This window comes from Zootoca vivipara, chromosome 4, assembly GCF_963506605.1.
Source record: "Zootoca vivipara chromosome 4, rZooViv1.1, whole genome shotgun sequence".
Classification (NCBI taxonomy): domain Eukaryota; kingdom Metazoa; phylum Chordata; class Lepidosauria; order Squamata; family Lacertidae; genus Zootoca; species Zootoca vivipara.
In genome coordinates, this window is record NC_083279.1 from 35450062 (window position 1) to 35467129 (window position 17068).

At 39.1% G+C, this 17068-nt stretch overlaps 1 protein-coding gene across 2 annotated transcripts in view; it reads left to right on the forward strand.

Annotated features, from left to right (window-relative positions):
* Positions 1 to 16727, forward strand: part of WWC3 (WWC family member 3) — a 59818-nt gene extending 43091 nt beyond the window's left edge. For both annotated transcript variants that reach the window (XM_060273486.1, XM_060273487.1), the window contains exons 15-24: positions 867 to 953; positions 4132 to 4324; positions 5890 to 6057; positions 7119 to 7270; positions 8166 to 8326; positions 9100 to 9245; positions 9658 to 9750; positions 11240 to 11470; positions 12194 to 12321; positions 13768 to 16727. In XM_060273486.1, the coding sequence (XP_060129469.1) occupies positions 867 to 953; positions 4132 to 4324; positions 5890 to 6057; positions 7119 to 7270; positions 8166 to 8326; positions 9100 to 9245; positions 9658 to 9750; positions 11240 to 11470; positions 12194 to 12321; positions 13768 to 13834 (1426 nt within the window). In that variant the 3' untranslated portion in view covers positions 13835 to 16727. The remainder of the gene's footprint in view (positions 1 to 866; positions 954 to 4131; positions 4325 to 5889; positions 6058 to 7118; positions 7271 to 8165; positions 8327 to 9099; positions 9246 to 9657; positions 9751 to 11239; positions 11471 to 12193; positions 12322 to 13767) is intronic.
* The last annotated feature ends 341 nt before the right edge of the window (positions 16728 to 17068 follow it).

Genomic DNA, 17068 nt, shown 5'->3' on the forward strand with positions numbered 1-17068 from the left:
ATTACCTGATCATGTTTGGTAAGGTGTGGCATTCCAGTTCTTCTCTACTATTGGTAGGGTTGGGTGATACAAGCTTTTCAACACTGCGATGTATCACTAGCTAAACATTGCTACATAGTGATACATTGCGATGTTGAAAAGGAAGGCTATCGGCATTTCTAAGCGGTGTACATAAAAACAAACTACACACAAAATGAAAACAATAAAACAAAACAATATTTTTTTCAAAAACCTGCTGGAACAAGCCTTAATTAGGTGCCTTAAGTTCGGTGAAGGTGGTACCAATCTAATCACATTTGGGAAAGAGTTCTACAGGCTTGGGCCCACAGCTTCTAGCAGTTCCAAGCTGTGTATTTAACCATGGGGAACCACCAACAGAATCCTCCTGAGTTCTCAGTGTTTGGATCACAAGATAAGGGATCAGGCAGTCCTTAAGATATCCAATAAGGACATGCACCTAATAAGCTTATTGAGAGGTTGGTTTTATTCATAAATGATTGGAATTTCAAGTTCCAAGAGCTCTATGTGCAATTTTATTTATGGTAAGATGTGAGCAATATTTTCTTGATCTTCATGTCTTTGTTGTATGTGCAATGGGATGTGATAATGGAATGTTGTGTTTTTTGTCATCTTTCTTAGTTTGTATTACTAAGTATGGTTCTGTCAGTAATTCACTATGATATAGTCATATAGTATGTTTTTATTGTCATTTTAATATTTTATTTTATTTAAAGAAGAAGAAGCTTCCAGAGTTTCTGGCAGATAAAAATAGTCATTTGTGCTGTATGTGTGATTCTGCATGTTTTCTCTTTGTATCCTATATATCACACATTGGGTCACCAATTAATTGAGAACTTCTTTTTCAGGCATGACAGTGCGACTGAGTGTCTCCTGGTCCATGTGTTGCAGCTGAAGAACTTCACAGGCTTTGCTGTGAAAGAAGGATGTAAAATGTAAGTTGAAATACCTACATTGGCCTGATTTCTTACTTTTCATTCCTTCAAGCGTCAGAATACGACACATCTGTCTTACTTGGGGTTTAGAATAGAATGTGATTCATTCACTTCACAATGAACTCCAGAAAACTTACAAAAATAATGTTAATATATTTATTTTTAATTAAAGACATTTATAAACTATCATTTTGTCCCATTATGGATCAGCCAAAGCAGCTCTCACAACACGATTTAAAAAAGAAAGAAATAAGAAACACTACAAAGCAATAAACTATACAGACTCAAAAAGTAAAACACGCTGATATTGTTAATCAGATAGCAAAAGGTTTATGTTTATGTCACAATGAATCAGTAGAGGGGGCGGAATCAGGGATTGGCATAGCCAGGCATCTGTTAGGGGATGTTAGTGGATCTAAAATGGAACCCACTGCCGAACAGAGACAAGAACCAGCTGGGATTTCATAATAAATGCTGCCGCTGGGTAAAATATTTGTGGGCATGAGGAGACTGAAGTTAGTTACAGACGGTGGCCGCAAGCAGTCATACTGTACTGGGAATCTGATTTGGGGGCAGCTGCATCAGCCACAGGCAGGAGATTGGTGCAGTTGCCCATTTGTGGCACCATGCCGAGGGCACACTCACTGGTGCAGGCCTTGCAGTGAATTAAGGATATTTGATAAGCAATGACAGTCCCAGATAAATGTCCACAAATGCAGGGAAACTGGGAAATGCTGATGTATACCTATAGATTATTTACCAGCATTCCCTTGTGAATGCTTAAGAAGTTTGCTTTTGAACCTTCATAAAATTCATTTTTTTTATTTTTTTATTTTTTTTTGCCTATCAAATCATAATTTTTATTGATTTTACAAATTACAAAAAACAGTACATACATGAACACCTTTTCTACCTTCTTCCCGCCCCCCTCCATGGGTCCTCCCCTGCCACAGAAGTATCCCACGCAGGTGAACAGTCAGAGATGGTCCATTTTATGGTTGGATTTCTGTCCTCCTCCCCCTCCCCTGCCCCCAAAGCCCCCCCCCCTGCCACCAGAGAGCTCCAGGAAACCAGGGCAGTACGCAGGAAGGCGTCCATCCAACCATCTATTCTCATACCAAAAAAGAGTAAAAAGAAAGAAAAAAGGAGAAAAAAAAGAGACAAAAAAGGAAAAACAAAACAAAAATAATCTTTTTTCATTCATAATTAAGAAACCATATTTTGTGGGCTTCCCCAACCTCCCCCCTTCCCCGGTTTTCATCCCTTTTTTATCCTCTTCAACAGTTTCTTATTCTATGAAATAATTACCTTTATACCTTATACTACTTTAAAACTTAGCTATTATCATTTTCACCAAATATCCAAATCACTGAAAAATCAAACTCCCATTTTTTCTTCCCGTGCCTAATTTTCCCCCCCTCTATAAGCCTCCATATTTTCACCTTTTTCCAAAATCAATTCACTTTTAAACTATAACTATTCCCAATCTAACCTTTCATCCCCAATTTCCGGCTCCAACCCCCCAATCCAGCAAGTTCCGTAGTCAGCAGTCCAGTTTTAATCCTAGTAATCCATCCTATTAATCACAACTTCACTTTCCCTTCACCCCACCCCGTTTTTACAGTATTTTGCCATCCAGGCCTCCATACAGCACCCCTGAGTTTCTTCTCTTCTCTGCTTATTTTTTTCCTCTTCCCTGTGGGCATTCTGGAGTTCCAGTAAATCCAATCGTACCCCCCTCGAAGGAGGGGCACTCCACCTGACTTTTTGTAGAGTAAAATCATCTTTTTTTTCGTGGTGAGCTTCATTTTGTATTATATTGTCACAGTCCTCATCTTCATCTTTTCGTTCCAAATCACAGTCCCCATCATTGTCAAAATCCTCCAAATCACTGTCACTGTCATTCTCACACTCGTCTTCCTCAGTTTCAGTAGCTTCATCCTCTAAGAAGTCATATTCTGCCATCACCATCTGGAATTGTTGCTTTAACTCTTGCTGTTGTGTCTCCTCTTGACATAGTCCTATTCTTACTTCCCACATTATGGTCAAAACAGTCCGCTGGAACTCAGGCGAATACCTTTTTGTTGACATAGTTCAATCCTGTCAAGGTCAAAACTTGTCACATGGGGTGGAAAATGGTCACAGTTTATTTTCTCGACTCCATTTTAACAAGCTGGCTGCATTCTCCAAGTCTTATTAGAGATAAAGTTCAAACTCACATTTCAAAAGCATATAAACCAAAAAAAGGATTTCCAAAAAGTCCAAAAATAGAAATAAAAATAAAATTCCACTTATAGATCCTGATCAGCTCACTGGTTTGTCTGGGCTGCCGGCTCCCGGGGAAAAGAAAGGTCTTTCTTGATCTTAACCTCTTTCTGCAGGGTATTCACAACCGCAGTCTTTCTCCCCTTTTACCCTGCATCTAGGGGAGATCCTCTTTGATGCCTTTGAGGGAACCTTTTAAATTGAAATCTTCTATTTACGGCTTCGGGTTTCTATTTACTGTCTCTTAAATTGCCGGTGGGGGGGGGTGGTGGCTTCCTCTTTTTTCCCCTCTCTCCCAAATCCAAATTACTTTATAGTCCAAATCCAAATCGTGGGATTACTTACACTCTTATTTCCAATCGTTTTTTTTTCGGAAGAATCCAACGCTCTCCGCCTTCGGCTTGAAGCTTCTCTCCGCTAGGATAACGTTGTCGCTCAAGATGGCCCCCGCGACTTCTACCCTCCTCGCTCCGGAGCTCTTATTAGAGCTTGCCGGAGAGTTGGGGAGTCCGGATTGGGGCTCTGCCAAGCAAAATTCGCCCCCGGGACGCTCTTCCCGAGGTTCTAAGGGGCGCAGCGTCGCTCTCGCTGCCCTCCCCACTCCTAGCAGAGACGGGCCGTCTCGGAGACGAGACGGGACCCCGCCGATCGGCGCTGGCGCTGAACCGGAAGCCCATAAAATTCATTTTAGTGTTCACATGTACATATTCGACAAATTTGAGACACTTGCTTTAACACATACACAGGTTTACAGAGTTTTTCAGTCTCTTGTAAGTTAACATACTAATAGTATAGTGATCAGGGATGCAATAATGAAAATTATGTTTTGTCCAATTTTATTTAGCAAGTTAAAATGATATCTTACTGCTTCTGTTTACCTGCTATGACTTATTTTTATTTTGCCTGTTCTCAGACATGTGAGGATATACTTACCATCTCTTGAGTCGGGCACATCAACCACTTATTGCTCCAGAGCTTTGGAATTCCAAACTCCCTTAGTGTTGAATGAAGTCTTCCAGATTCCTGTACATTCAAATATTTTGAAGCTGAAATCACTACAGCTTTATATCTGTTCGGTTGGCCATCACCAGCAAGAAGAATTGTTGGTAAGGGGTGCCTTTTTTTTTGTAAAAAATAATAATAAGGTGTTACGAGTTCCTTTACATTGGTCTGGTTCCCGCATAACACTAAGCCTAACAAACTATGGCTTAGTTGAATGAGCAAGTGTGCTGCTGGAAACTTCACCTGAGCTTGTGGTTTATTCTCACAGCAGTAGGACTGGGGGAGAAGTGAACTGGACACAATTTTCTAAATGTGCACCAGAACACTTAATTGTTCATTCTAAGCCATACTTTGGCTTAGCTTTACATGAAAACTGAACTACTGTAAATGAAAAAAGTGGTTTCAGTTTTCTCATATCCCTGTGTTCAAAGGTGGCTCAAATTTAATTTAATCATCAAGATAAATTTCCCTTTTTGTGGATGATAAATTTGTTGATGTCATTGGTTTAGTCTATGATGGATGTTCATTTACAATACTCAGCCTTTTAAAGCAAAATCTGGTTTATAGTCATACCACTGGCTAATAAAAGTCACACTGTATTACTGTTTCTTAAAATGATTCAGCTCTGTTGTTGGAAATAGAAAATTGCTCCTCTTTTTCCCCATACATGAATATTTATCAGTTCAGACATCATGCCTAGCAACATTTAAGTTGCCTTAACCGTGGTTTGGCTTACAGTCTGGAGTGAGCTAGTGGCTGCAGGATTGCGTGGTCACATTTCTGGTTTTTAAGATGTTCCTCCCTGAAATATTATAATACTTAACTGGTCTTTTTTAGGCCAATGCTAAACTTTGCATTAAGAAAGAGCCCCCTGCTGGTTTACCGACAGGAAACACTCAGCTTAGAAGTAGATGTTAGTGAAACTATTTCCCCCTCCTTCCTTTTTTCTCCCACATGCTTGGGAGACAGTCTACCAAACAATAGCAAGTATATTTACTTAAATCTTCTCTTAATCTGTAAAGCCCCAAGCCTTCCACAGGTCGTGAACACAGTATCCTCATTTTAGGACATTCCTGTTCTCTCTTAGAACATATCAGAGTATATAGTATGCAAAGGGATTCATAGAGTTGTAGAGTTGGAAGGGATCCTGAGGATCATCTAGTCCAACCTCCTGCAGTACAGGAATATGATGCTATCCCATAGGGATCAAATATGGAACCTTGGCATTATTACTCTAAACAACTCAGCTATCCAGGCTGTGTATTCAAATAAAAATTAAGGCATCTTTGCAGAATGTCCTACTAAAAGTCCCCAGCTGCTTCTTCACTGTTTTGTAATATAATAAGTAGCCTTGTAGACAGCAAATGTTTTTCTAGTGCAGGCATACCTTGGGTTACGAACGTGATCCGTGCGGGAGGCATGTTCGCAACCCGCAGCGCCGCGTCTGCACATGCCCGTGACGCGATTCGTCGCGTCTGCGCATACACATGACGTCATTTTGTGGTTCTGCACATGCGCGAGCGCCGAAACCTGGAAGTAAACCCTTCCGGTACTTCTGGGTTCGGCGCGGTCCACAACCTGAAAACGTGCAACCCACAGCTTTCATAACCCGAGGTATGCTTGTAGTACTGTATAAGTATTGACAAATGTTGCTTCAATGTCTTCCCAGGGCATTGCTCAGATTAGCCTAGCTGACTATGAGAGCTCCAGTGAGATGCAACTTCACTGGTACCCCATCCAGATATTCACTGGTTCAGATTGTGAGCAGACGAAAGACAGACCAAAATGTGAAGAAAGTGCTTCTCAGAATTTCGAAAACAAAGCTACAATGAAAATGGTATGGCTGTATCTGAGCTTTTCCTAACATGTTTCTTTTGTATGTTTCCTCGTGTGTGATACAAAATTTGTTCTTATAACATTTGATACTGAAAGTTAAGGGTGAGAAAAATGCATATAGTATATACCTGAATTCAGAGGATAAATTTTATTGAGGCTAAATATGGTAAATTGCAATGATTTAATTGGATGATACCATTTAAAATTCATTTGGATGCTTTTAAATGTATTAGGTCTCTCAACCATTTGTATTTTAATATAAATATTTTGTCATATTATTTTTTAACCTTTTTGTATGTAATATATTAAGAGTAGAGGTAGAAATATTTTGGTATATTTTCATATAAAGGCATATATTAGTCAGCACTATTCTTCAATATTGTACATGATGATGTACAGTATATTCCTGCGTATAAGACTACTTTTTAACCCAGGAAAATCTTCTCAAATGTCAGGGGTCGTCTTATACGCCGGGTCGTATTTCTTATACAGTGAGTATATCCCAAACTCTATATTTTAACTGGAAAAGTTGGGGGTCGTCTTATACACCCAGTCGTCTTATACGCCAGGATATACGGTAGTTGCTATGGCCATGGTGGTCGAAACAACAACAGCTATAAACAGAAATAATGATATGCCTGGACTCAAAACAAATGGATCTGCTGAGAGATACTTGCATTTGAGCTTATTCTCATCAATAGGATTATGTCATTTTAATTGACCTATAGATTACACACCACAACTGCACACATGTGTAAATATGCTTGTGTTTTTCCATATTCAACTATCTAGCCATGTTTGGATTATTATGAAATATTTGAGCTACTTCACACCACAGTACTTAAGTTCTAATTTAATTTGTTGTAAGCATGTCAAAATAACAACAAAAAATTCTGAATTCAGCCAGAATGCTACTCTTTGGTTTAGAGAAATTTCCAACCAAAATTACTTTGTGCTTTTGTTTGAAATTAGTCATTATTGTTGTTCCTTCAAAAGGTTGACTTCAGTTTTTCTGCTAAGAAAATGACTCTCATTTGATTCTAAGCTCAATTTCCATTCTAGGATGCTGTGACTGCCCTTTTAGCTAGGACCACAGCTCAACTGGAAGCTGTGGAGAGAGAATTAGCAGAGGAGAGAGTAAAACTGGAGTACACAGAAGAGGAAATTCTAGAGATGGAGCAAAAAGAAGATCAACTAGAAGCTGTGTCAGAGAGGTAACTTTTTCAAAAGAGTTAAGGCAGAACTTGAAGTTTTAAAAATAATATATGTGTGATTCTGTTGAGGTATTAAATGTATAGAATCTTATATAGCATATATCTGATGTAATCATTAGCTATTAGATGTAAGCATTAGCTGTTTTATGATATTGGAGCATACATAACCCAATTTCATATTTCTTAGTTCAGATTTGAGAACTTGGCATTTAATGGCATTTAATTTACAAGAATGCAAAACCTTGATAGGATCAGTAATGGTACCGAAATATGTATTCATGTAACACTTCTTCTAGAATCGTAATATAATCACTTACACTGCGTCTAGAACAGGGGTCAGCAAACTTTTTCAGCAGGGGGCCGGTCCACTGTCGCTCAGACCTTGTGGGGGCCCAGACTATATTTTGGGGGGGGAAATGAACGAATTCCTATGCCCCACAAATAACCCAGAGATTCATTTTAAATTAAAGCACACATTCTATTCATGTAAAAAACATCAGACAGGCCCCACAAATAACCCAGAGATGCATTTTAAATAAAAGGACACAGTCTACTCATGTAAAAACATGCTGATTCCTGGACCGTCTGCGGGCCGGATTTAGAAGGCGATTGGGCCGCATCTAGCCCCCGGGCCTTAGTTTGGGGACCCCTGGTCTAGAACATCCTGAAGTAGTTTTTAGATATTATTCTTGCTGATCCTGTAAAGTCGCACATTAATTTTTTTTGGGGGGGGCACTAGTGTTCACAGATTCATAAGAAAATAGAACAGCAGCAGCAGTGGCCATGTGGGACTAGTTTTCTGGAAGTATTTGCATTGTATTAAACATGCAAAAGGCCAGTGTGAAATTAATTACTGGAACCAGTTTTCATTGCTTGATGTATTTTTTTTCTGCAGAAGTTGGCAAGCAGAATCAGTTGACAGTGGATGTAGTAATTGTATGCAGACTAGTCCTCACCCAGAGTCTTACTGCAGTGAATCATTACACAGTCATATGCTTGCACCTCAAACAGATCAATGTACGTCTAAAAATGTCCCGCCTCCACCTCTAAAGGCAAGTAGAGAAAATTGTACTTTCTGCTCCAGTTTTTGCTAATCCTTAACTGGGCTACGTCAGCAATTTCTTTCCAAGATACACCCTCATTTTCTTCTCCCTAGACTTCGGTACCTTTGTTTGTCTTACAATGGAACGCTGCTTTATAACCCTGTAAATATTCCTCTTTGTTCAGACCTTTAATTAACCTGATTTCTTGGAGTAGTTCTGGCCTGCATGTCACTGCCACAGATAATTTGTTAACACTTTTAATGGTTCTGTGTAGATTATTATAATTTTTTTAGTTTTGGCTGAAAATCTGCTACTTGTTATAATGGAACTCATTACATTCAACTCATTTTTATAATGGTGCTGAACCATAATAGCTATACTCTACAGCAGGGGTGGCCAACTCCCAAGAGACTGCGATCTACTCACAGTTAAAAACTGGCAGTAATCTACCCCCTTTTTTGAGGTTCAGGTCAAAGTTGTTGAGATTTTTTTAAGGAAGGAGGAAGGCCCATTTGGGGGGGGGGGTTCGGGTCAAAGTTGTTGAGATTTTTCAGGGAGGAGGTAAAATGTTGAGCTTTTTTAAGGGGAGCCACAGTTGTTCAGCTTCTTTGGGGGAGCCAATGATCTACCAGTGATCTACCGCAGACGTCCAGTGATCTACCGGTAGATCACGATCTACCTGTTGGACATGCCTGCTCTACAGTGCTCTGGAAATGCTTATTTGTTAAGATGAATGAAAAGATAAGCCTTTGCAACACTTGGAATTTCGCTTCTTATTTTAGGTAGATAAGGAGACCAACACAGAAGAAACAGCTTTGCTTCATAAAAACAGAACTGGCCGTCGATCCCGTGGGTCTGCTTTTGTTCGTAGTAGCACTATCGTTCGCTCACAGACATTCTCACCTGGTGCACGAAGTCAGTATGTTTGCCGAGTGAGTAGTAATTGCTATTAAACAAGCAGTCTGGAACTGTGACTTTAAAGATTGGATGTTATTGTAAATGCTATATCATTTGCTCTTGCATTTGAACCTGGTCCAGTAACTGCTTTTTATGCGTTGTCAGGTTCAGTTCCCATATTCTTTCGTTTAAGAGCATGGTAATGTATGTCTTAATGTATGTATTTTCTTAAATGCAGTTTTTAGATAATGTTGCTGTGCGTTTTGGTGAGGGGAGGTGGTGAAAATAAAAATACTTAAGGCAGTAGATGGGCCCAAAGGCAGCACTTAAGTCTGACTGGTTGGCTGATTATTATTTTTCTCTTGAACTGACATAGATAAGTCTCACGTGTTGCTGGAATAAAGATTAAAGTATCAATTTCCATTTCATATCTTTTTTTTCTATCAGCTATATCGTAGTGACAGTGACAGTTCTACTCTGCCAAGAAAGTCTCCATTTATCCGAAATACTTTGGAAAGACGTACGCTGCGTTATAAGCAGGTATAGTTGTGACTGTAAAATTTGGGGCTTTGCATTGCTGAGGCATTTTTACAGAAGAAAGCAGAGGTTTTTTTTTTATAAAAAAACTACATTAGGATACCAAAAAGAATAGTTTGATATGGCAGTGTAATAATGTATGTTGCATGTATAATCATACACTGCAGCCAGAACTATAAAAATATTTTGTGGTGTTAGATCAATTTTAGATATGTTCCTGTTGAATTTATTGATTTAGACTTGATTAATATTGGCAGGTCCTGCCAACCTAGCAGTTCGAAAGCACGTCAAAATGCAAGTAGATAAATAGGAACCGCTACAGTGGGAAGGTAAACGGCGTTTCCATGTGCTGCTCTGGTTTACCAGAAGCGGCTTTGTCATGCTGGCCACATGACCTGGAAGCTGTACGCCGGCTCCCTCGGCCAATAATGCGAGATGAGCGCGCAACCCCAGAGTCGGTCACAACTGGACCTAATGGTCAGGGGTCCCTTTACCTTTACCTTTAATATTGGCATGAGGATTTTTAAAAATCTGTACCTTGGGGCTTAGACAAAGTCTGTACTGGAAAGCCAACATGCATAGAATACATTGTTGTTTAGTCGTTTAGTCGTGTCCGACTCTTCGTGACCCCATGGACCAGAGCACGCCAGACACTCCTGTCTTCCACTGCCTCCCACAGTTTGGTCAGACTCATGTTGGTGGCTTCGAGAACACTGTCCAACCATCCCATCCTCTGTCGTCCCCTTCTCCTTGTGCCCTCAATCTTTCCCAACATCAGGGTCTTTTCCAGGGAGTCTTCTCTTCTCATGAGGTGGCCAAAGTATTGGAGCCTCTGCTTCAGGATCTGTCCTTCCAGTGAGCAGAATACATAGATCAATACAATTCTTAACTTTTTAGAAAGTATCAACCCCTTTTTAAAGCACTAAATTTAGAATTCTTACAGCTCACTGCTGTGAAGATGTAATATGACAACTTGCAGCTCATGTTTTACCAAGACATTGCCTTGTTTGTATTCTCCTCCCCATCTGTTTCCTCTCATGTGAATTCCCCTCTCCATTGCATAATTTGCTTTAACAATGGCTTAGTATTATGTTTGGCTTCAACACTATTATAGTGAAAGATAACCAGGATTAATCTCGTAAAAACATAGTTTGTAAACACAGCTCAAACCATAGTTTTGAATAACATTGGAGAGGAGGTTAGCTATAGCCGTGTTCATCTCAGTGCTGACATAACTCCAGAATACGATTAAAGTGGACCATGAGAAGATGGAATTTCTTCTTCAAAAGGGTGTATGCTAGCCCACACAAATTCAAACTATGGTTTGTAGTCATCCCGTTGGGCCAATGTCTGTGTCAATTAAACTGGCCCAAATTGCTTCCTAATATTTTGGTTTATTTCAGGAGTATGCACAATACCTTGCGGTTGGAGGGGAAGTCCAGGCTTGTTTGCATTTGAGACTTATTGCCACATTTTTGTTTTAATGTCTCAGCAATCCTGTAGATCATCTTTGGCTGACCTTATGGAGAGGACGTCACTAGACCTGGAGCTGGATCTCCAGGCATCCAGAACAAGGCAGAGGCAGTTGAACGAGGAATTATCTATCTTAAGAGAGTTGCGGCAGCGCCTGGAGGATGCCCAGCTTAGAGGTCAAACTGATCTGCCTCATTGGGTGCTTCGGGATGAACGATTTCGAAACTTGCTGAAGGAAGCGGAGAGGCAGGTATGACATATTGGGGTCTGCAGATTATTGCATTCAAGGGTATTATGTTATGCAGAAAGCTCCAATAGAAGGAACTGAGCTTCACAATTTTTAAACATTTTAAAAATTGGGATCTTTGCCCTAGTGAAATTGTTACAGAGCAAACTGTAATGGTTGGTTATCTTACTCTGCCTGTGGCAGGTGGTTTGCAGGGAGGCTCTTCTACTAATGGAAGGGTAGCCTTGGTAGTTCTGCCACCCTCCGAAGTGTAGGGAATGTCAGCCAGGAAGATGGCTTTCTCTGTAGCAGCTCCTAAATTGCGGAATTCCCTCCCCATCTCATCATGGTATAGCTTCTGCTATATGCTGAATACACACTTCTCTACAGTGGCCATTGACACCTGAAGTATATATATTTAGAATCCACTCTCTACTGATTTACAAATCCTTTTATCTTAATATTGTATTATTATATTGTTGTAACCCGCTCTGGGACTTTCTAAAGAAGAATAGGTAAGAAACAACAACAACAACAATTTAAAAATGTATATTCCTGTTATGTACAAGGAAGGATTTTTCTCCTCACACGCAGTACGAGGTAGCATGTTTAGCCCTGCCTTTGAAGAAAGTGGGAGATGTCACCCGAATGAGGTTTCCCTCTGTCCAAGGAAAAAGACTGAGCTTCTATCCTAAGCCCCGTGTTCCTCTGACAACTTATTTTTGATTTCATATACATCTTCTTTAGACAAGACAGACCAAATTTGAACATCGTCAACAACAAGCAGCAGAAAAATTGCTTAAAAAGGCATCCAAAGAAGTTTACCAGCTACGTGGTCAAAACCAGAAGGAGCCTATTCAGGTTCAGACCTTCCGGTAAGTGAAGTGTAAAATAAATATGGTTTTACCCCACTCCTTTCAAATGTATTCCAATGTACTAGATGTCATATTCCTTAAAATGTTCAGTCAAGTTGTTATGTGTTTGTTTCTTCTCTATGTGCTGCTTATTCCTGAACGTTTCTACAGTTTGATTTCAAGTGGGATTACTAAATCTAATATCTGCCTTGCATTCTGGATAACAGTAATATACAGAATAACAGTAATACATAGAAGTAGTTTTAGTGTGTTAGAGCCAGACACTTTAAAAGTGGATGTTTTCTTGAGCATTTGTACATTCAAAATACTCAAAAAATATTTTTGAATCATGGAACTGTGTCTCCAGAAGGTGATCAAGTATATATAGGGGATGGGGGTTTAAATGAAAAAATGAGGTATAAATATTTAACAAATAAAAGCAGAGAATCAGCAGGATCTCCAGACTAAGGCCTAGTTCTCATTATGGTGATCAACCTGTCTCTGGGCTGTACAACTTCCAACTTCAGGTGGACTCAACAGAATTGAGGGTGGCAGCTGTCTAATGTGTTCCGACAGCACATTACCTCCTCCTCCCCCACTCTGTGTGCCCCTAAACCTGTTCTGGAGGTTCCCCCACCCCCTGGAGCATATTTGCGGGGTGGCACAGCAGGAGGGGGGGCGAGAGTTACGTTGTGCAATAGTAAATCCTGATACTGACAAAATGAGTTAGCTCCCTGAGAAGGCAGTATACAACTTATTACGTAGCCTTGTCTTCTCTCTTCTCTGCCAGCTTCATACATAGAGATTTTTGTTTCGTAGTGTCTTTCAGTCTGAAGTGATCTAGCCCAGACATAGTTTTACCATCTCAGTGAGAAGTAGGCCTAAGACAAGTTATGATAGGTCCCCTTAATACAGAGATCCTGAGAGCTAGACTTGGAAGAATTAAAAATATGTGGAACATTTGGAATGCAGCCGCTCTTAAACACTGAAGTCACATTTTCAGATTTAGCCATATTTCTGTTGTAGCTTTGCCTTTTCATTCATGTATAATAAACATGTTACAGGTGACTAAAATGTACACGCTGAAATAAGCAGTTGATTTATTCCATTTGTGGAAGTATATTAAAGTTTCCTTTCACATGTGAACTATAGCATAAAGAACGTAGATCAAAATTAAAAATATTACTCTCATGGGGGTGCTGTGGAAGGATGAACAAGTGTGGTAATATGATAATATTTAGTTGTCATTTTAGCAGCACAAAACGTAAACTGCCAAAAGGATTTGTAGTTCAGAAATATTCAGTTAAACAAATTGAACTTGGGTGTTACTTGTTATGCTACTTTGCTTTAGTTTCTTGAAATGTCCAGTTTGAAAACTGGTTCTTAAATCTGCTCTAACATGGAACTCACAAGCAGCAAAAGAAGATGCTTAAATATCTGCGTAATATTTTCCCTTACCAATTGCAGGGAGAAAATAGCGTTCTTCACAAGGCCAAGGATCAACATACCTCCTCTGCCGGCTGATGATGTATGACATGTTACTTTGTAAACATGAAGTATTTATCTGCCTGTTTAAAATGAAGTTATTAAACTAGTTAAGTTTATTTTTTAAAATCGTTGTGCAAAGACTATTAATATACACATTTTGTAAAATAATAATAATAAAGTAAACAAAAACATATATAAATATATACGTCTATATATATATTATAATAGTGACTGCAGCAAGGCTTGGTTTTTCCTTGTTGTGAAATTGACATCTCGGAAGACAACTTATTTTATATTAAAAAAAAATCAACTATCCTGTTAGAGTTATGTACTGTTTTTATGCTGTTTTATTTGACTTAAAAGGCTGGAAGACAGAAACAAAGTGAGTTCAGGCAAATTCACTGTATTGTAATTTATTTATAGTAACTCATTTTCCTTGAAGGAAAATATTTACTTTAATATGTATTTTTTAAAAAACAGAAATTTTGTTACTCAGTATTTGTCATACAGTAGAATGGAACCATTGAGCTGGTTTTGTTTCTGATAGCTGAAATGAAAATACTATGTTCTAAATTTGTCACTTTTTAATCAGCTTTACTGTCTGCATCTTATAATGTATCGTGTTTTTCTGGCACTGTTTTGATATCAAAATATCACCTGCAATGTTATCTTTTTTCTTTTTAAAAAAAGAATAAGTTAAAATGCCATTAAACATTGCTGGGTGAAACTGCATGTTCTTACTGTGCACTACTAGATTGTTCTCATTTCAGTTGTGTCAAGTATGTCTCTTATAATTTTAACTAGTTTTTCTGTTTAACGAGGGAAGGAAGAAGGTGACAGGTCTCTCTAGCTATTATTTTAGGAAAGGCACTTGTGAGTTTTCCATATTAATCAGCAGTGTAGGATTTGGACACTTCTACTATTTGACTGTCCCAGAAAGTGGTTAGGACCTCATTTAGGAAACTTTCCCAGCTATCATAGGACTATCAGTTCATTATATTTCCTCATAAATCTTACATTTACAACTTCATTTTCTTTAATTATAACGATACCTTAATGTGTGACTCAAAAAAACTTAATGCCATACTGCTTTTAATGCTACATACAGAGAAGGTGGTGCTGTGGGTTAAACCACAGAGCCTAGGGCTTGCTGATCAGAAGGTTGGCGGTTCAAATCCCTGCGACGGGGTGAGCTCCCGTTGCTCGGTCCCAGCTCCTGCCAACCTAGCAGTTTGAAAGCACGTCAAAGTGCAAGTAGATAAATAGGTACCGCTACAGCGCGAAGGTAAACGGCGTTTCTGTGTGCTGCTCTCGTTCACCAGAAGTGGCTTACTCATGCTGGCCACATGACCTGGAAGCTGTACGCTGGCTCCCTCGGCCAATAAAGCGAGATGAGCACCGCAACCCCAGAGTTGGTCACGACTGGACCTAATGGTCAGGGGTCCCTTTACCATTATATTTACAGAGGAGGTGCCATGGATCACCTGATCAAATACCAGCTTAAGTTTGCGGAAGCATCATAACAGTGATGCAAGTTTTGCCTATGGTTCACTCAAGGCTTTGTCTACTTTTGTAGTAAAAAAGCCTAATTGTGTACATGCCTAGAACTTCTTTTGGTTTCTGAACTATTAGCAGACATTACCTCTTTTAACCCATCACTTTCCATGAATGCTGCAGACTTCACCAGTGATTCTTCACGTTTCCACATGAGCTGCTATGCAAAATTCAACTATGTGGCATCGTCTTGCTATATTAGAAATACAGTATTCCTCAAAAAAAGCTACTGTCCAGATAGTAGTACATTTTGTGGTATGATTTCAAATCTGTGCTAATTCTTTGTTTTTGTTCATCTCTATTCCCTCCCCCACTTTAATTATTCAAATTGTTGAGTAAAACTATTTTCAGTTGCATTCCTAACCTCCATAGCACTAGCAATCTCTTCTGACCTCATATTACATGTACAGTTTAATACATTTTCCTTATCCCATTGCTAAAGTGGTTGAATGGCATAAGCTTTTGCATCAAACATAGATTGTTCTCCTGAATTTGGTAAGATCTGCTAAAGCAGTTTGTTGCCCTGTTAAACATTTTTTTTCCCATTTGTGTTCTATAGCTTTGAAGACGTTCACTTGGGCTTTAGGAGAACTTGTAGTTTTTGTTAACATTGCTGGACTGTCACCTTAAATTCCCGAGAGTGCCACTTCTTGTGTCTTGCAAATGTATGAAAATGACTTTATTATGCTATTGTATTCAACTTCAGTTACCCAAAGAATTATGTCCCACAAAATGGGAGCCTATATTTTGGGGACATCAAGAAATGAACACCATTTTTATATGGGATACTGTCAAGTCAAACTTTGGTGTTAGTTGAAAATCAAAAAATGCCTTAGGGTAACCTGATACCAAAGAAAGTTGTTAAGCTAAAAACAAGTCAGCTTGGAACTCAAGCATTGTGTTAAGCTCACGAGAACCTAACCATTAAATTGTTTTTCATACAATTTAATTTCATACAATGTGTTTTGAGGGAGATTTTAAACCATATGTAGTGCAAATCATTAAATCTGGATTAAAGACGAACAGTGTAATCTTGTGTATGTCAACTCATATGTAAGACTCATTGAGTACAGTGGGACTGACTCCCAGGTAAGTGTTACAAAGGATTGCAGCCTCCATCTGTTAAAATTAACATGGGTTTTGTATGATCGTATTTTGATGGATGCTTCAAGCTTTTCAGTTGGAAATGAGAAACGCTTGGCATTACCATTACGGGTTGCTGTATAGAATCTCTGCTTGGTATGTTGGTAGATGGAAAAGGGTCTCTTGTCTGGAAAAAAATGAGCTCAAAATTCCAAAGGAACAAGAATAATGGTTTGGAACTGGGGCAGAAGCCCTAAAGGAAAAAAAAATCACAGCTCTAGTTCAGTAGTTAGGAAGAATTAAGTATTAAGTATCAAGTATTAAGTATTAAGTATTAAGTATCAGGTAGTGTGGTTGCTGACCTTGAGCCAGACATCTTGGAGAGTGAAGTCAAATGGGCCTTAGAAAGCACTGCTAATAACAAGGCCAGTGGAAGTGATGATATTCCAGCTGAACTATTTAAAATTTTAAAAGATGATGCTGTTAAGGTGCTACACCCAATATGCCAGCAAGTTTGGAAAACTCAGCAATGGCCAGAGGATTGGAGAAGATCAGTCTACATCCCAATTCCAAAGAAGGGCAGTGCCAAAGAATGCTCCAACTACCGCACAATTGCGCTCATTTCACACGCTAGTAAGGTTAT